The 19,004-nt window shown below is 37.9% G+C and overlaps 5 protein-coding genes across 10 annotated transcripts in view; 3 read left to right on the top strand and 2 right to left on the bottom strand.

Moving 5' to 3' along the window:
• Nucleotides 1-2,735, top strand: part of LOC115241807 (unconventional myosin-XV) — a 109,134-nt gene extending 106,399 nt beyond the window's left edge. Inside the window, exons 34-38 of the mRNA XM_029817739.1 lie at nucleotides 4-267; nucleotides 986-1,118; nucleotides 1,212-1,416; nucleotides 1,621-1,757; nucleotides 1,836-2,735. Coding sequence (XP_029673599.1) covers nucleotides 4-267; nucleotides 986-1,118; nucleotides 1,212-1,416; nucleotides 1,621-1,757; nucleotides 1,836-2,066 — 970 coding nt within the window. The 3' untranslated portion in view covers nucleotides 2,067-2,735. The remainder of the gene's footprint in view (nucleotides 1-3; nucleotides 268-985; nucleotides 1,119-1,211; nucleotides 1,417-1,620; nucleotides 1,758-1,835) is intronic.
• A 107-nt stretch (nucleotides 2,736-2,842) lies between these two features.
• LOC115241815 lies at nucleotides 2,843-7,932 on the bottom strand. Of its 6 annotated transcripts, none has more exons than XM_029817776.1 (7): nucleotides 7,788-7,916; nucleotides 6,948-7,102; nucleotides 6,271-6,397; nucleotides 6,067-6,164; nucleotides 4,874-5,093; nucleotides 4,078-4,579; nucleotides 2,843-3,541 (listed from the first exon to the last, which is right to left on the bottom strand). In XM_029817776.1, the coding sequence occupies exons 2-7, from the start codon at nucleotides 6,984-6,986 to the stop codon at nucleotides 3,220-3,222; spliced, it is 1,308 nt and encodes a 435-aa protein (XP_029673636.1). In that variant the 5' UTR covers nucleotides 6,987-7,102; nucleotides 7,788-7,916; the 3' UTR covers nucleotides 2,843-3,219. The 6 variants fall into 6 exon arrangements, with proteins under 6 accessions (XP_029673636.1, XP_029673640.1, XP_029673620.1 ...); XM_029817780.1 differs by having other exon boundaries at nucleotides 7,817-7,916; XM_029817760.1 differs by having other exon boundaries at nucleotides 6,948-7,249; nucleotides 7,788-7,915.
• A 1,099-nt stretch (nucleotides 7,933-9,031) lies between these two features.
• On the top strand, nucleotides 9,032-16,274 carry LOC115243926. Its single transcript, XM_029821232.1, has 4 exons — nucleotides 9,032-9,628; nucleotides 10,451-10,926; nucleotides 11,196-11,396; nucleotides 13,602-16,274. Exons 1-4 carry the CDS (start codon nucleotides 9,415-9,417, stop codon nucleotides 14,730-14,732), a joined length of 2,022 nt encoding a protein of 673 aa, XP_029677092.1. The 5' UTR covers nucleotides 9,032-9,414; the 3' UTR covers nucleotides 14,733-16,274.
• Nucleotides 11,826-19,004, top strand: part of LOC115243934 (adenylosuccinate lyase) — a 21,366-nt gene continuing 14,187 nt past the window's right edge. The window contains exon 1 of the mRNA XM_029821244.1: nucleotides 11,826-12,386. Coding sequence (XP_029677104.1) covers nucleotides 12,231-12,386 — 156 coding nt within the window. The 5' untranslated portion in view covers nucleotides 11,826-12,230. The remainder of the gene's footprint in view (nucleotides 12,387-19,004) is intronic.
• Nucleotides 14,760-17,821, bottom strand: LOC115243940. The gene is made up of 7 exons (XM_029821257.1): nucleotides 17,443-17,821; nucleotides 16,789-16,887; nucleotides 16,620-16,686; nucleotides 16,479-16,550; nucleotides 16,307-16,402; nucleotides 15,960-16,046; nucleotides 14,760-15,888 (listed from the first exon to the last, which is right to left on the bottom strand). The coding sequence occupies exons 1-7, from the start codon at nucleotides 17,703-17,705 to the stop codon at nucleotides 15,799-15,801; spliced, it is 774 nt and encodes a 257-aa protein (XP_029677117.1). The 5' UTR covers nucleotides 17,706-17,821; the 3' UTR covers nucleotides 14,760-15,798.

Below are 19,004 nucleotides of genomic sequence, written 5' to 3'. Positions count from 1 at the left end.
CAGGAATGCGAAGAGGCAGATCTACCGGCTGCCCGGTGGCACCGAACGGGTCATTAACACGAAATGCACGACCGTCGTCCAGGACGTTATTGAGGAGATGTGCAACGTCATCTCGGTGAGAAGTCCGCATGAGATGGACGAGTTCTCATTGTACTGCATTGTCGATGGTGACGCGTTCACCATGCCGCTCGCCAGAGACGAGTACGTCTTGGACGTGACCACAGAGCTTCAAAAGAACCACCAAGTGTTCTACTTAATATTCTGCAGGTATATTCGCAGTCACGTATTTGTTCCATCGTTGTATTATAATTTAATTATATTTAATTTATAATTTAATTATATTTAATTATATTTAATATTATATTTTTTATATATGATTCGTTTTGTATGAAACATATCATTTTTCTTTTTATATATTTCTCTAAACATCTCTTTAAATATTTCCGTTATTTTCAAGACACGAAAATATATCTAAAACAGGAATTATTTTAAAGGGGTGAATTTTAGGTGAATTTCTTATTTTATTAAGAATATTATTCTTTCAAAATCGCACGGCTCTTAAAAATTATATTTTGACGTTCTTTAAAATTAAACCATACGAGATTTTGACATAAAATAAATTTATATTGTTAATATCAAACATTTTTTTTATACTTTCTTCTGATATATTTTAATATAAAATATATATGAAAAACGTAAAAGATTGTTTTCTAAACAGTTTTCAAACATGCGCGATATCTATAAGAGAAAACATAACCTCTTTTTGTAGAGATTTAATGCGAAATACTCACCAGTTTATTTAAAATAGTACGATTATTGTTATATTAGTATAATAAGTAATTAGTATTATAATTATTATAATTATATATAATATATCTTAAGCACTCGAGATCGTTATTAGAAAGATGAAGATCGGTTTGACAGAAATTGCAAATTTATTATATCACACAAAATTCACGAAAACGTTTCTTAAAAATTTTTCTAGATCTGTCTGGTACTATCCTCTGCGACTCGATGCACCGTTGTACATAGAAGTCGTCTTTAATCAAATCGCTCCCGATTATCTGGAAGGACTTCTGCTAGTTATATCCGGAGAACATTTACCTCAGGAAATTATTGTAAGTATAAAACGCGACATCTGCTTAAGAGAGAGAGAGAGAGAGTTTCACTAAAGTGAAGAATGATTAACTGATGACGAGCGTGTTTCATAGTATGACATGGCGCAAATAGCGGCACTGCTGCACAGAGCAGCTGACATGGCGCACGAGCCTGCGACGAAGGAGATTAAGTACCTGCTGCCGAAACCGGCGCTCAGCTTGAGGGAACCTAGGCCGCAACAATGGTCCAATATGGTCCAGCAGGCTTGGAACAACGTTCAGCACTCCTCGGCGGCTGTTTGCAAGGCACAGGTGCTCGGTAAGTCGAGTCATTTTCGCGACAAAAATAATAGCGTTTTATACGTAACACTATTTTGTATTTCACACAAATTATATCTTACACGTGCACGAATAAAGGTGAAAAAAAAGTTTCTCCCTGACAAACAGTCAAGAGCGATAAAAGTTTAGAAAATTGTCATGGGATTAAAAACTATACATAAATATATATTTTTCTTATTTTTAGAAATATTGTCCAAGTGGCCGCTTTTCGGCTCGAGCTTCTTCGCGGTAAAGCGAGTACCCGAGGGCAAGGAAAAGGGCGCCGATCACATCCTCGCTCTGAATCGACACGGAGTGCATTTCATCGATTTACTCACGCACGTGAGTTACTTTCGAGAGAGACTTTCTCTTCCCAACAGCGTTTTCCTCTCTTTTTTTCTCTACGTGTAATTATTTCAGGAAACACTGTACCATTATCCCTACTCTGAGGTGATCTCCACCAGGAAGGTCAAGTCCGAGGAGGGCGCGCTCTACCTCGACATGAAATGCGGCAATCTGATGCAGCAGCGTATCACCAGGCTGCAGACGGAGCAGGCGCACGAAATCTCCCGCCTTATCAAGCAATACATCACCATGGAACAGAGAACGTCCAACGGTCAGAATGTCGGCGTCGGACTCGGCATGAGATAAGCGCACCTTCGCGACGACGGTCCTTCCTTCGCGACCGATACTTGATATCCGGATTAATTAATCTACGGGGTCATAATTGCAATCGGATTAAGCCCTCAATCGATGTAGCATGAGGATATCGTAGCTGAAGCCCGCCGAATAATTTACATATCGCGGTACTGTTCTTAACGATATGATTCGTGTATAAAGAATACCAACCTTTTTAGAGTGTGTTTACGAACTACATAGGATACCAGGTAGGGTAGATCCGGAGCCCCACAGATAATGACCCGGGATGGATAACGGGATGGATATTCGTAGGACTCGCTGGAAGGAAGGATCGTGAAAGGAACGGAATGCTCAAGTATCTAAACCGTCTATGTTAAACGGAGATATAAGTCGAAAAATATGGACTTGTGTGTATGTGTGTACAGCATTTATTTATATTGTTTAAAAAAGAAAAAAAAAACATATAAGAGCAAACAAGGATACGCGAACAGAGATTTTCATTCCGCGGCGTAATATTAACGCTGATATTAACACACGTCTGACGACTATACTGGAGACTAACCACACAATCATATGTTTATCGTCAGAAGATTATTAATAATAATCGTGTACGTATGGATATATAAGAGTACAATGAACGGACGTATCAACTTTATATTGAAATTTGTATGTATAAAAAAATGCATTGTCGTTTTCTTTTTACCTCCATTATTCCACTACATCGCACGTCTGCAATATCTTTTTCTAAAGGGATAGATACAAATTATAATGCAAAAGTCATTACAGTTCCGTGTATAATATCCCTCCTATTTATTTCACTGTTGTAAATGCTATTCAAGTATAAACGCTACTTCTTGCATCTCGTGTACACGACAATTAAGTCTAAATCTTACAAGATATCAAGTATACGAGATACGGTTGTATATATTATATATTATATATTAATTACTTTTTAATCCTTTCATGGCTAAATTATCCGTGAAAAAGTTTGATGAGATGTTTGAAGAGTGAAATATAAAAGTGACAAGATTAGTGAGTTTTTTGAAGAGAGTCGATTAAAATCGATTACTTTACACGAAAAAAGAAACTTATGTTCCTATATATATTATATGAACTAGTCGATCACATGATTAGAAAAAATGTATCAAGAGCGGTCATGAAAGGATTAAACTCTGCGATCGGGGCTAGGTCTTGGAGTGCTCGACTTAAAGTCATGCGGCCAGTTACTTGCAGTGTGCCGGACGTATCCCGGATCGGTCGGCGACGACGGCATCCTCGGAGTTTGCGTCCCGGTGGTTCTCAGCGCGCCGAGATACTCCTCCAGCATCTCGATCTCGTCCTTGGATCTTTCCCGTTCCCCGGATCGATATTCCTTGGGCGGAGGTGGCACGTTGAAGGACACGTCGCGATGATGAGCCTTCAAGATCCCGGATAACGGACCGCGCATTCTGACGGGCACGTTGTCGTATTGGCTGTTGTCCGAATACCTGAATTCGCGTTCAAATGAAATTATATTCAAGTATCGGCGACACGAGAGATGCGTCAGGAATCGTGAATCATAAACGTCAGAAACGAGGAAATGTCTTTGCCAGCGATTCTTGCAACTCACGTCCGCGACGAGAATGACTCTCCATTTCGATATTAATTCTGACTAAGGTAATCTTTTTTTAGTCCCTAATTATGGATATTAAAAAAAATGAACGAAAGGAAAAAGATGTGATTGCCAATGATTCGATTATAATTTCAAGAATGAAATCTCTCTTCGAGGATTAAATCTTTCGTGCGTCCGTAAATAAACAATTTTTTTGAATAAAAATAGAAAAAGATTTGAAAACCGATTTATACCTTGGAAATTAAATTGTCAGTGTGTCGAATCATTCGTATGACTCAAGAATCGTTCGCGTGCGCTTTCCTGCTTCTGACGACATAATAAGATGGTTGTTAAGTAGGCATCGCCGATACTTAAATAAAAATTTCCGAGCCAGGATGACGCGACGGATTCCGAGTCGACACAAGAAATCACCTGTAGCTGTCAAGCGCCTCCTCGACGTCTCGCTCGATCCTCATGATCTTCACGCTGGGATTGACGATTTTCGCGAACATCGGATCTCCCTTCTCGTGTTCCATGGGAAAGCGAGGGGTGTCGATCTCGTCGATTGGTCGCTGATAAATGTCCCGGCTCTTGTACATTATCCTGGACTCGTCGAACCTACGATCGGATTCGGGCGCGATGTCGGTCTCGCGATATCGCTTCGAGTCCCGTAGAACTCGGCCGTTTTCGAAATTCTGCGCTCGTTCTCTCGGTTCCTGATCGCCGCGAAATTCCCGATCGTCCCGAGAGTCATCCTGCGAACGAACCACCGACGATTCCCGCTGGGATCTCGCTGCTTCGACGTGACGATCCTCCGTCTTCTGGAAAGCGTCGTTCGCGCGACCGACCTCGTCATCGGGAATTTTCACGACGGCCGATTTGGGTTTCGATTTCGTATCCTCACTGGTCACCACTGGCGTTACTTGCCGCTTGCCTGCAGTATTTTTCGGATAGATTCATTAAAAAAAAATTAGAATTATGAATAATAAATAATAGAGATAAATAAAATTTAATTAATTACTCGCGGCACATTTTTGTTGCATCGAGAAAAATTCTCGACAAACAGAGAGAACTTTGCGGAAAGATCTCTATTTAATATTTAAATATAATAATAAATAAATAAATTTGATATTTAATATAATAAAATCTTCTCTTGCTTATATGCAGGTGAATTGAATGGATACGAATCGAGTGAATCTCTTCCGAGATTTAATTAATATTAGCTCACCTAAATCTTTTTCCAGAATTCGCGCCTCATCCTGCTTATCCTTCTTGCGAGGTGGGCTCATCAGTAAATCCCCGATGAATACCAACGCTGTGAGCAGACACAGCGCTCCCAGGACTGCAGCATTGTCAACCAGATCCTCGGGGACGCTGTCGATAGACGCCAACGACAAGGCGCCGACTATCCCGAAGAGGATCACGCCCAGTCCGAGCAGGAAAAATTCCTGAATTTTAATCAAACTTGATAATGTTCTCATTTGAATGGAATCTATTTATCGCTTTGCATAATCGATTAATTATATGTGGAAATTTATTATAATGCAAGAATCTTCAAACGGAAAGCGAGTCTTTACGGCAATAAAATCGGTATTATAGATGATATGTTATCAAGGAAAAACGCGCCTATTTTCGACGGACATGGAATTTTCTTAGAAAACACTGGAAAGATCGACAGCTAACGCGATGCAAATCGCTCGAGATCGGCCCAGCCTCAGTTATGAGTCATTAAATGATTTACATTACGTGTCTCGATTGACCAAGGCTGCGATCACGTGCGCAAAAGTCCGCATTAAAGGAGAACATTATTATCCTTGGCCCCTCAATGACATCGCGTCGCGCTACCGATTTTCTCACGCCACCGTTTCTCTCTCCTCGCTATCGAGATTTACGCGCTGCGTATTTTCACTCGCGACCAACCTCGGAATAAATTAAAAGCGCCTGGGAATAATCTCGACGCGTCGAAATAAATCCTCCCGCCATATCCGTTACGTGAAGCTTCTCTCCGGACGGACTCCTCGCAGCAAGAAGGAAGGAAGGAAGGCTATTCTCGCCGACGAGATGAGATTTAAGATAATATGTACCACGTAAAAATTCAACGGTTCTCCTATCTTTTAATATATCTCGTTTCCAGGAGAGTTCAAGTCAACTGTCATTTTTTTTTTAGAGATATATCGACGCGTCACATCGTCTAACAATCGAGAAAACAACGAATTCGTCGACTCGAATTATTTTTGATAATTTGTTTCCATCATCTACCTGGCTACTCTTCTAATCTCACCGTAAGATCGAGAGTCTACGCCACGCATGTATCCCTACCATAGGTTTCATATTATTGTCGACGTACATTGACGGCTGGTTACGAAACGCACCTACGACGTGTATTCCTTAGCCGTATGAGAAAAAGAAAGCAATTATTACCGTCTTCCGACCGCGGAGCTCCCCGGTAGCCGCGGCGATCAAGAGACCAGTCGTTATGATGATGTATCCGCCGCAGGTCGCCGTTGCGAGAGCAGCTCCTAAATTCGCGGAAACCAGGAAATGAGTATATTAAGAGAGTCCATTCTTAGACGCGAATCACGCAGGATCTCTGTACATGTAGGTGAATCACGAATAATATGCTACCTATGCTGCCCCATGTCACGTTGTTCAACAGTGACCACTCCCGGCTACGATTCCTCAAGTAGTGAAACACCCTTCGACTCTCATCGTCCGTCACCCTGAGTGCCACGACACAAGCGACGCATAAGAGCTGCAATTGTGGACAATTTTTTTCATGTTTTATATTAATCATCATTTTTAGTCTCCTTTTTCAGCTAACATCGTTTTAAATATTTATTTAGAGAAGATATTTTAATCAATTTCTTTGGTATCTAGTTTTTTTTATATGAATTTAATTTAAATATAAATATAATTAAGATCTCTAAGCTAACATCATGATAATTTGATATCGTAAATATCTTGTGTTAATTAATAATTATCGTTAGTATACTATATGTATTAATATACTTAGAGATAATTTTCATTTCATGGGACTATAAATGTGTTAGACGTTAGACTATAAATTTCTCTCGTAACTTGATTCTGATCTCGTGATTCTCTGTTTCTTTTTAAAAACGGAAGTAAAAAGAGAACACACTATATAAAATTATATTGCTTCCGATTTTTAGCGAACCTCAAAGTCAACTATGATAAACATATCTCGACGGTCCAGTCGTAATATCGTATGCATTAATCTTGAAACTGATTTTCCTTTTTTTTTTTTTTTAATAAAGAAGCTCGAGAAATATTCATTTACATACCACTTCGATTATTCTGATGAAGACCTTGCGGTTCCACATGATGCTATCACTAAAGATATGCGATTCCAAAGACGAACGACTAAAGGAACGAGGAATGAACGGTCGTTTGCGAAAGTCTCGTCCCTTTTCGGCGAAGCATTACGTGAACTCTTAAGCTATTAACAAACCGTCCTCGTTTACTTTTGAAAAATCGCTATTCGCATTAATAATTAGCTTTTGTTCCTTTCACGAAGACATCCTTGGCTCCGAGCCAAAGAATTGTAGTCATTTCCAGGTCAAAATAGAAAAAGTGATGAACCTTTCTTACATTACAGAACAATATAAGTTTTAAAATCTTGCCATAAAAATTTACAATTTAATAATAATATTAAAAAGAAAAAATCATGTAGTCTAATAGAATATGTTTAGTGTTTTTTTTTTACAGTATTATATGTATACAATATATCATAATTTATAAATATTTACGAAAATTAACAAATTTTTGACAAACGAAAGCAATCTACTTAAGCTGTTTTTTCCATACGTAAAATAAATATTTTAATTATAAATTTCGGTTCATACAATATTCAAGAAAAAATATCTTATATTTGAAATAAATAAAATTTGAATAAAAGAAAAATAAAATCTTTTATGCAACATTAATTCTTTAGAAATTATTTGCAAATTAATCATCAGTATTCTCGAAAAATGCAGCGAAAAAACACAGCACACGTTTTTTTATTTTCTCGAAACTGTCTATGAATGTGATAAGTGTTTCTTTTTTAAATAAAAAAAATTTTTATATTTATGTCGCTTTGAACGGTATCGCTACACTACGTTAAACGTTCTACTGATAGCTACTCGATAATGAAAAGTAGTTGCGTTATCACTTGCGGCAGGATGTTACGACGGAATCGCAAAACGAAGCTTCGCGTCGCGACGCGCCCGAGCGACGACTGACATGAGAAGATATAGCGAAGGTGGAGTTGCTCGCATACAGGTTGGCGGAACCGCGTGTGTCATGTAATAAGGACTTGTCTGCATGCGAACGACAAATAACAATGCTATTATCACACACGGTGCAATGGCGCAGGACGATGCGAACCCGCAGATATGTGTCACGGAGAAGCTCGTCGTCGCGCTCTCCTCGTACCTTGAACCCGTTCGCAACACATGTTAAATCTCATTACTTGTTATGTATATCCGATTTCTCGACGTCTCTTGAGAAGACAAGAGAGTAATCTCATAGCGTTTTCTTATTCATACCGATTAAACTCAATTTGCCATGAATATATGTTCGACTGAAAATGGGTTTTGAATCTGATTAATATTAATATTATTAATATTAATATTATCAATAATATTAATAATATAATATAAATAATATAAAGTACATTCCGTTTGAAGTTACTTTGATTTTAAAGCACAAGATTTTTTTGCCTTGATTAATCTATTAAAGAGTATTTCATCGATTAATCTAATATTCAAACATCTCTAGTAACTCAAAACGAAGTTTATGACGTCATTAATCGCTCTCAGAGCGATCGAATTTGTTCATTCGAAAACGCTATAAATCTCTCGATAATTCTCAATTTTTTTGAAAATTAGAAAATCAAGCGACATACAAGTATAGAATTGTTTGAATACAAATACAAATTTTATTTATAGCATCGCAAGAGAAAATAAGAAAGATATCCTTCCGAATAAAAATGGATGCTTTATATAAATTAAAATACAAAATAAAACTAAGCAGTTGAAAACAAAATAAGATTATGATAAATTCCAATTATCAAATTAAATAAAATATTATCAAAATTAAATAAAATAAGAAAATTATTTTTTATGTTTTTAAAAACAATTTTTAAAAAACCATACGTCATTAACTTTTTGATCTTACGGATGCGTACTACAAGAAATGTAAAAGTACGCGTAACGCAACATGCGATCGATATCAAGTCACCGAGCGTGGCACGCGATAAGATCAATTGTTTGACAGATGCCGGCTATAAATCCTCCGTCTCGGCGGATGATCAACAGACGAAAATCGAGCCGAGTAAAATTGTTCATTTCACGTCTCGTTCGTCTGGTCTGAAGGAGGAGAAATGCAACGTGTATGGACGAGAGAGACGCAAACCTATCATCCCTTCCACGTCAAATTGTCCGCCAATCCTGACGGACATCCAAAATCCTTGTCCTTTCTCGCGATGAGCGAGCACAACCCGGCTGTTCTCCTCGCCGGTAGCATCAAAGTTCATCTCGTGTCGCGTCGCGTCAATAGATCGATTCTCGAGTGCTGGACCCGCAATAGACTCTATACATAAGAAAATATATTATGCATATATATATATATGTTTTTATACACATATAAATGATAATATCACATGCATAATGCATATATAAATGTGTATATATATTATTCTTATGACCGCTCGCGAAAAGTCATTTTGAATCAGCTGATATCGATTTATTGATCGGGAGATCGCGCGTGATGGAGAGCAATAAATCAAAGGGCGGTCGACGAGGGAATAATCGGAGGAAAAGCGGCGGCAACAAAGAGAACAAGCGCGAGATCGAGAGTATGAAAAACTCGAGGAGCGAGGAATCCGTCCTGTGGTCGCATTATCCCGTGTCCGATGATGAGAGCAGGGTGGATATCGCGGAAGAGGAGACGTCCCTGGAGCTGGAAAATTTCGGCAACGGTGGTAAGTCGAGACATGCTTTGTTCTCTCTTCTTTTCTTTCTTATTGCGTAGAACGCACATTTCAATACACTCGAATTACACACACATGACACGCGCGCGTGACGTCGCGCCAACTAAAAATATTCTGCGTCTCTTCTTTCACGTGTTTCTCTTCCGGAATGGTACGTGCGCGGCGAAAGATGAAAGAGGGAGAGAGAATGTGTATGTGTGTATGTTATTTCGAACAATGCTTCGCCATGGATACAGTTACCCAGTCTTTATTATTTGTATCATGTATACAAACAAGAATGTAACTGTATACATTTTCTTGGATAGGTCAATTGATATTCGATTAAGATTATATATAGAGTTATTAAAGCAATTTTTCATCTTAAATTGCATTTATGTCTTTCGAAACATTGTAATTTTACATCGCAAACATATATTATACTGTGAAACAATCCAGAGATTCACTATAATTAATCTAATGCCAATAATAATTGCGATTATTATTGATATTATTATTATTGCCAATTATTATTGAAAGCTTTTATTGAAAAATTATTTCAATAATTATTGGAAAAGCTTTTGTTCTTTTCTCAATCGAAACGACAAATATTATCAATTATTGTTTCTCTCTCTCTCCCCCCCCCCTCTCTCTCTAAATTAATATTAAAATATTTTCGAAGATAATTATGTTATATATATATTTATATCTAGATCGCGTTCTTTATTAGATTTCTTTTGAAACGAAAATCACAAAAGATATATCTTGTTTTTCACAAAACTTATCTCACTTCGTAATCTTTTAATCTAACATCTGTATATCTTTAATAACGTGCAGGAGGCGAGAATAATCCAAAGAGCTCGCTCATGTGTCCCGCGTTACGTCGGCAATTGCAAACGCACAGAAACGTTCTACGGCTTCTGCACGAATACAAGCTGGCCTCCACCCAGATCAACGGACAGAGGATCCTCAGCATCCAGCCGTTTCGATGGACCGGCCCGACCCCCGGTATCGATTGCGAGATCTTCGTCGGCCGTATCCCGAAGACGATCTACGAGGACACCCTGTATCCCTTGTTCAAGACGATCGGCGAGGTATTTCAGATACGACTGATGGTGGACATGGCCGAGTTGACGAGGGGCTACTGCTTTATCATGTACACGAATCCGGAGGACGCGGGACGCGCGATCGCGCAGTTAGATCAGTACGAGATCTCGCCGGGCAAGAAGATACGAGTCCTGGCGAGCGTAAACAAGTGCAAGCTCTACATCGGCCCGTTGCCGTGGTTCATCGCGTCGGAGGAGGTTGTCAGAGTAAGTATCTTTTGTTTTTTTTTTGTTTTTTTTTGTTTTTTTTTGTTTTTTTTACATTTACGTTATATTTTTTATTTAAGTTGCAATTTATTAAAACTTGTATTTTCTTTTTATCTATTTTTGTTATCTTTTTCTCGCGTTAAATACTATTTTAATTATTACACTGATAGCTCTTAACAATTTAAAACGAATATATTTTTCCTTGGCTTTTTTGGTTTGTTCATTTCTGATTTTTAAAATATTTGACTCTTTCTTTTCGATGTGGCCAGGTGATATATGCATCGGCATGGGATATCGAGTACGTGTCTATTTATCGATTTCCGAATCACGACGCGGCCTATGCTATAGTCTCCTTTAAATCGCATCGCAATGCAGCCTTGGCAAGACGAAAATTGAGACCCGAAAAACTCTTCAAGTGTAACGAGGTACACGTGGAATGGGCGCGTGTCGACTGGAATCCTTCTAATGTGGTAAGTAGAAAATTTTTATTTTTTCCTCTTTTCCCCCGCGAACACATCAGATTTCAACGATTAAAATTGAAGCAATGAAATCTAATCTAATGGATTGCAACTCTACTTTCGGTAATTTTATTTTATTCAGAAAAATTAATAATTATTCTTAAAAATTCATGCACATAATATATTTTTTTTAGATAATGATTTTATTAACTTTCTTAAAATTATATATTTTTTTTAAAAACAAATCTTTTGTACAGCATTGCTTCAATTGAAATCGAAAATAAACGAAGAGAGTCAGTAACAATTATAATTTTTCGATATATTCATGAAAATGAGAGATTTCACAAAAATTATACATATTTATTTATTCATTTAATGTTTATAAGATTTACAAATCTCGTTTTTTAAATTTAATTATTATGTCATATTGGGATGTGTGTAATTAATACGGATTTAGAAAGCCAATGTAAAACAAATATTTAAGATACAATTATTTTTAATGCAACCTTAGACTAAACTTTTATATATCCTTATCTAAAAAAGCCCGTAGCTAAAAAGTTGGTTTGCGTGTGTTGATGAATGAACACCTGTTACTGCATCGAATAATGGAAAATAAAAAATTTCAAGACAAATTGTGCTGCATTATCGACGGAATTTAGCGGCTCGTTTGAAGTGGTTTCGCGTGTTTTTCGTCACGAGGCGCTCATTATGTCATTCGGCTCGGCCGGATTCGGGCAGACTCGGCGATATCGATCGCATCAGCTGATCGGCGTACGCGTTGAGTAGTTTCATTCATGCGGTCGCGCCGGTCAGTTCTTTTCCGTGGAATATTCTCTCGATTACACAATGAGCGTTTCGAAAGTACAGAGCAACGATTATTACGATTATCGCAGTCCTTTATCGACTCGGTACGCCTCCAAGGAGATGCGGTACAATTTCAGTGATCAGAATAAATTCAGCACGTGGCGCAAGCTCTGGATCTACCTGGCTAAGGCTGAGATGGTATGTGCGATAAATTACGATTCACCGGTACATTCGTTTGTGTTGTATTATCGACGTTATATCTCCTGCGAATATAACGTTAATATTATATTTGAATCTTGCGTTTTTCGGCTCTCGTGAAGAGTATTTATTATATAAAAGTGAACTCTACACGAAATGATTAAAACTATATTTATATCTGATCGAAATTAGATACCGCGATTTATAAAAGTTCTAAGACGCGATTCGTCTTTGAAATCGTTCTCTGGAATTCTTTATAAATGAAAGATTTATGAAAAATATAAATACAAGAAATAACAAATAAATAATATATAAATAATATAAATATTTTTGGATAGAAAAATATTTTTTCTTCACTTATCTATGACAAATAAATATACGGCAATGAGCTTTGCGAGAGGATTATGAAACAATTTACAACGTGTTTATATTGCCACATCTCTTATCGATTTACGCATGACATTTCGAAAACATGTTATCTGGTCCACGAAGATTATTTGAAACGTCTTCTTAAGACGTAAGATCTTAGTATAAAGACCTCAAGTTATATAAAAAATATAATTAATTATTATCTAATGAAAAATATATTAAAATACATTTTTTTACACAAATTTCAACATTGCTTATTTAACTCCTTTACAAGGAATCTAAAAAATTAAATAAGGTTGTTTAAGGAATTTATACTTTTCAGCTAATTATCATAAGTTTAAAGAAACAATAAAATACACATTCCAATATGACATTACATTATAATATCATCTGCAACAAAAGAAATATATAACATTTGACAAACTGTTCTCTCGTGATACTTGAAAACTCTCTTCGTATTCTGAAAACTACTTACAACGATATGGTTGGTTTGCATCGACAGTGAATATCAATTAACTTAAAATTAGCTCTCTTTCCGTGTTATATTTATTACCTTATTTTATAAACGTAATAAAAAAAGTAATATATTTGATATCTTGTGTTGTCTGGCTAGAATATTAAACAAAGCAATATACACAAAAATTTACAATATATTTAAAAAGAAAATCCAAAAAAGATTTTAATGTCTTTCAGACATTTTTTATTAGAGATATTTTTTTGAAATTTTTTGGGGACTTTTCATTTCGAGATTAATATTGATAAACGTCGGTGCAACCAGACCTACGTCATCGTCCGGACAAAATCTAATTATTCTCCCTCCGAACTTTGCATATTCCTTATTATCAGTACGAAGATCGTGGCACGGTAGACGATAAGGGCGACGTGCACATTATTCGAAAGTATCTACAATGTAACAATAAGAAGACGACTATGTTATCGTCGGTTCCAATGCAGAGCGAGTTTAATGCTCGCTGCCAGAAGCAACTTCCGCCAATCTGCCCGCCGTCATCGCTCGGCGGTACGAGTAACAACGATCATGACAACCCCCCCGTCAAATCTATTCGCAACTACAACAGCACCCGTTACGCCACCATGCTAACCATGTCGGCGACCCTGGACGATTTCTCGTCGCGCGACAAAAACACGGAGATGCTGACGGACATCAATGACAACGTGCAGATGCTGGACATCGTCAAAGATCAACAGACACGCCAGAAGAGCGATATCGACGCGGTAGATAGCTTCCGCAATTTTGACATGTGGAACTCCAATCTAGTCTCCCAATTGCCCGGCTCGCCCGCCAACTCCGGCAGCTCCAAGGAATCGCCGAATACAACGTATGAATCTGCACGTTGCGACTGGAAGAACAACGCGAAATATTCGTTGCCGAAGACGACACCGTCTTTCAATAGAAGCGTTCCCAATTATCATCGCTATCCCTCTCGCTCTTTCGGCAAGACGATCGACCAGAATCAGCTGATCGTCGCCGATGCCGTTCGGTATCAGAGCATGCAGTATCATCAGAATCGCCCGTCGTGCTACGTCCTGGTGCAGCCTCAGAATTACCTGTGTCCGAAGAATGCGATCGTAACTTATCCGCAATCCTCGTTCGTCAATAATATTCCCGAGGAGCAGGCGCGCGTGTCTTTGCTCGCAGGTTGCGATCGTCGATCATTCTTGTATAACGGCAACCAGATGGGATCGATCGCGATAGATAAAGATCTCATGGACGGCGAATTCCGGCGCGAGAGAGTTCCAGGGAAGCCTGCGGAAACTGCGGACACCGCTGCCGATTTTAATACGTCCGGTTACGTTCAGAATTACTCGCCGAACATCATGTTGAATTTTTTGCCGATCTACGCGTCGGAGAACGGCGGGACGACACCGTGCTTCGTCTCGTTCGACGCGATGAACGGCAACGACGACAAACGTCCCAGACCGATCTTGAAGCAGACGACAACCGGTCGCGCTTGGTGATAAGGATTTTATCTTCCTTCTGTCTTCTTTTTTTTTTCATTTTTTTTTCTTTCGAAGATTGCTTTACGCAGATTTTAGAAAATGACGGCGATCGGATACCAAAGATGGCGTTTTTACGTTTTATTTCACGTACTCTAATGAGGGATAATTATATTAGGATATTTCTCTCTTTTTTTTTTTTTTTATTATCGATATTGCCATCGATGCTGCCAAAGACTCGCGTATAGGTAGTGTTAAGGATCTTTTTTACGCGTAAGCGTTACTAAAAGCTCAATCTAGTTCCTTTAGCTTATATAACTCGCTCGTTTTATAGCATTTTAACGATGCAATCTAGTAGTAACATCTTTGAAACCACGTATAATCGTTGGCATAGATTTATTTTTTTACGATCGATGCGTAATCGCATGATCTCGTTTGCAAAACGAGAAGATTTATACCGGATTAAGTTTTCACCTTCGCGTCGCCGCGAACGTACTTACTATACTTATTTACAGATAAAATAGGAGCCAATCCGAATATTCTAATAATCGCATGATTTTTAAAAGACCTCAGATTTTTTATCGTTATATTTTTATTTTTTATCGTCGCGCGCTCGGGGCGAGAAGAAAGTTCTGGAGAACGCGTTATCAGAAAAAAAAACAAAACAATTATGCAATATCATTCGAAATCGCGCTATATATTTTAACAATACAAGACTGCGCAATTATAAAAAAGATGAAGGTAAAAATGATGGATTACAAGTACACGCGCCAGGGCAGAAATTGGTATCATGTTACAAAGAAGGTACGAATCATGTATTCTCCCGATAATATTATCTAACATTAAGTTACAGTTAATAATCAACAACGCGATCTCTTTCTCTCGTGCTCCTATTCTTCTTCGCGCGAAAAAAAAGAACGTATATACGTTTTACTACTTATCGCTGTTCCTAATGACTATTATATTGTAAGGAATGAGTTTTTAAGACAATCACGATATCGACGCTTCCGGTCACGATTCTCGCAATATCTACTCTATCGACGTGAGATATCTGTAGTTTTGTTACAACGTATGTAATTGCGACGCGTTACATGGAGGAAGGAGAAGAAGCCGCCGTCTGTCTTTGCGATTGACCGCATTTTGGACAAGCGTCTGATTTCAGTTTAATATTCTGCGACTAGAAAAATATTTTCGATCATCTTCAATTTTCGCCGACGATCTTTGACAGATCGGCTAATTTCAACTTACAGTTTTAACGCCTCGCGCACGAAGAGATAATCGACAATTGGCACACCGTAGCTTCTTCAAATCGGTGACTTCGAGCCTGCTCGTTATCTATAAAAAGCGAAAAAAGAGAACATATATCTTTTTTAAAAGCAAATCAAGTAATTTAAGAGAAAAAAAAGATTGCTTTTATCACGATCGATTTGACTAGATATATCTTTATTATTTTGTTTGCACGATTTTTCACACAAGTAAATCTGTTTTAGCCAGACGTTTGTAACATACAGAGAAATATTTTCCGCCCGAAAAGTTGGAATAAAAATCATAATAACACACATATATAGAGATTGATAACAAGAGAAAATATTTACCCTTTTACTGTCTGACGGGGCGCAAAACTCGCAGAAGTATCTTCCTCTTTTGTCTTTGAAAATGTTGCAGCAGTTTGTCGAAGTTGGTGTTAAACTCTGAAAATATGTGCAACTGAATGATAAATTTTCAGACACGATCGGAATAATGGAAATCATCGCGCTTTAAAGTCACCTGTCGCTTGCAGTGCGAGCAATCATCGTTCATCCGATGCTCGATCGGATTCGGTGATTCAGCACATTCGTCCTGGAATACGAATGAGAAGCGAGATACACTCTGTTGTAATCTATTTTTTTCAGAATATATTTTTTATACTTTTTGAACAGCCGAGCTCACAAACGTCCTCGACGGTCCCGCGACGGGATCTTCGTCAGATACATCTCTAAATGATATTACAAATAATATAATTGAAACTAATTATAATTATATTATAGCGTATTTTCGAATTATCGTGTATTATTTACGAGAGTTTTCGCTTGCTTACGCGTCTCTGATTGGATCCACCTTGTTCGATTTCAAATGCAACAATGTTCTAGATTTCGTTCTACTACTGCTGGCGAGCGACGACATCAGCGTTTCACTTCTGAAAAACGATCGTTTTTTCCAGATTATATTATATCCATTTCTTTAGACAAATGTAATGTCGGGGTGTCTACTCCCTGGAAAAACCTGGAATTTCTCAATTTTTTTTTTGTACCTGAAGAAATCAGGGAATTCTCGTGGAATTTTATTGAGACCCAGGAAATTTTTTTTAAAAATTTTTTCTGATAATTTTGCTCTTTTATTGTAAGCAATCGACAAGTGAATTACGTGTTTAAAATATATTATAAATATACATATATCTCTGTTTATATATATTCAATGTTTTAATAAAATATTGAATATATGCAATATATTGTAATTTTTAATTAGAATTTAGTATTAGAAAACGTATACGATAAAAAAATTATTTTATAAAATGCACCAAAAAATCTTTCAAATATTTTTACCTGGAATTTTGAACAAAAATACCTGAAAAATCGGAAAATCTTTTTTAAAAAAAATTTTAGTAGACACCCTGTGAAACTACAGTCGATTCAGCTACGCAAAACTTTGTATTGAATCGATTGTCGCCTTCGAGAGACAATATTCCGCCTACATTTGCGTGCCTACGGTGTGCGTCGTCGATTCCTTCAAACTCGACACGCTTCCTTCTTCCGATGCGCGCATAAGTTGATGATAAATTGTCATTTGACGCTCCTCTCCTCCTCCCCCTTTACTTCTTTCAATTTTTTCATCGTATTCGACTCCTTTAACCATCTCCTCTCTCCTTCCCTCCGTGCTTTCCTTATCTGTTTTCCCGACGAGGGACTGGACGATCGTGTCTCGGACCAACGCGGGTTCCTCGCCCTTGGCGAGCATTGTGATTATATCTTCCGTCAATATCTGTCTGGGTTGGCTTGTCGTATTCCCGTCTCTCTTTGCCTCCGTTACGTCGACCTTTCGCTTAGATCTGTGAGATTAATTGGACCATAGTTTAAATCATAATTTCCAATATTTAATTATTCGACAATTGTATTATATTTGTTTTATTTTAAATATTGTCAGTGAAACACTCGTGTAATTATTTTCAAAAACTTTTAGATAAATTTGCGACGCGCGTACGCAGGATTTACTGGGTTACTCGATGGTGTCTGCATCTTGTCCGGTTTCACGTAGAAGGAGGCGAGAGTGAGTCTCGTGACGGTTTGAGAGGTTCCCTTCGTTACTTTTGTCGGACTATCGGTGATCTTGTCTTTCGAATCTTTGGTGATAATTATAAACATTTATGCACAATACACAGTGATACCGTGAGATTCAGGATCAGATCCATATACACATATACGCATATATATATATATGTATAAATAATGCATAAAACGAGCCGTTTCAACGACTTGAAAAATTTGTAGAGTCGTTTTATTCATTATTCAAAGCGATATATATATTCTAGGATGGCAAACAAAATAATTAAGAAATGAGAAAGATATTCTCGATAAAATCATGCCAGAGATTTCTGACCCTGAATGATAAGGATTTGACACAGTTTCGTATATCAGATTTACTCGTAACCTGCGGTGTCGCCTCACTCGTCAATATTCTGCTAGTTTTTGGTCCCGGCGCCGCTCGAACCGGCGATTCCCCACCTTTTGACGTTGATAACGGCCGAGATTGCCTTTGCAACTGCGGCTGCGGCTGCTGCTGCTGTTGAGTCTGCGGTGCGCATTTGCATCTGCGAGAGGAGAAGGATTTAGGTCGCGTTTCTTCGGATCTGCACGTACAAGAAATCACTCATACAAATTACCCGGGACAGCACGGCATGCCGGTTCCTCCGCGGACGAATTGCACGATGGCGGGATAAGACCATTGCGGCACATACTGTCCGGCTGCATCGCCGGTGACGGTGCTTTGCATCGATTGTTGGCAAAACTCGCATTTGGCGAACGTTTGCATCGGCGTTTCTATCACGACCGTGCTCGGGGTCTGATTTCGTTCGCGAGAAAGGGAAAAGCACGCACATATGAATCCCAGATAGTACACAAAATAATATAATAATAACTATGCAAATTAATCTTATCGATATAGTGATGTATGTATGTATATAATTAAAAATATTAAATTTATTAATATTTTTAATAATATACATTTAATTAATATTTTTATATTTATTATAAAATATTT

The sequence above is a fragment of the Formica exsecta genome, unplaced genomic scaffold (genome assembly GCF_003651465.1).
Source record: "Formica exsecta isolate Colony F162 unplaced genomic scaffold, ASM365146v1 scaffold120, whole genome shotgun sequence".
Taxonomy (NCBI): Eukaryota; Metazoa; Arthropoda; class Insecta; order Hymenoptera; family Formicidae; genus Formica; species Formica exsecta.
The sequence above is the reverse complement of the archived record's forward strand: the minus strand, read 5'-3'. Positions and strand labels throughout refer to the sequence as shown.

What these genes read in the sequence shown, in the direction of transcription:
- LOC115241815 (XM_029817752.1), bottom strand. Translation starts at nt 6,986, where the DNA reads ATGTGGAACCGCAAGGTCTTCATCAGAATAATCGAAGTG. An exon ending in TCATCAGAATAATCGAAGTG is followed by an intron (nt 6,398 to 6,947) that starts GTATGTAAATGA and finishes CCACAATTGCAG; the next exon opens with CTCTTATGCGTCGCTTGTGT. An exon ending in GAGGCGCTTGACAGCTACAG is followed by an intron (nt 3,542 to 4,077) that starts GTGATTTCTTGT and finishes ACGCGAATTCAG; the next exon opens with GTATTCGGACAACAGCCAAT.
- LOC115243926 (XM_029821232.1), top strand. Translation starts at nt 9,415, where the DNA reads ATGGAGAGCAATAAATCAAAGGGCGGTCGACGAGGGAATAATCGGAGG. An exon ending in GGAAAATTTCGGCAACGGTG is followed by an intron (nt 9,629 to 10,450) that starts GTAAGTCGAGAC and finishes AATAACGTGCAG; the next exon opens with GAGGCGAGAATAATCCAAAG. An exon ending in ACTGGAATCCTTCTAATGTG is followed by an intron (nt 11,397 to 13,601) that starts GTAAGTAGAAAA and finishes CCTTATTATCAG; the next exon opens with TACGAAGATCGTGGCACGGT.
- LOC115243940 (XM_029821257.1), bottom strand. Translation starts at nt 17,705, where the DNA reads ATGCTCGCCAAGGGCGAGGAACCCGCGTTGGTCCGAGACACGATCGTC. An exon ending in CACACCGTAGGCACGCAAAT is followed by an intron (nt 16,888 to 17,442) that starts GTAGGCGGAATA and finishes ATCGTTTTTCAG; the next exon opens with AAGTGAAACGCTGATGTCGT. An exon ending in GTGCGCGAGGCGTTAAAACT is followed by an intron (nt 15,889 to 15,959) that starts GTAAGTTGAAAT and finishes ATATTTTTCTAG; the next exon opens with TCGCAGAATATTAAACTGAA.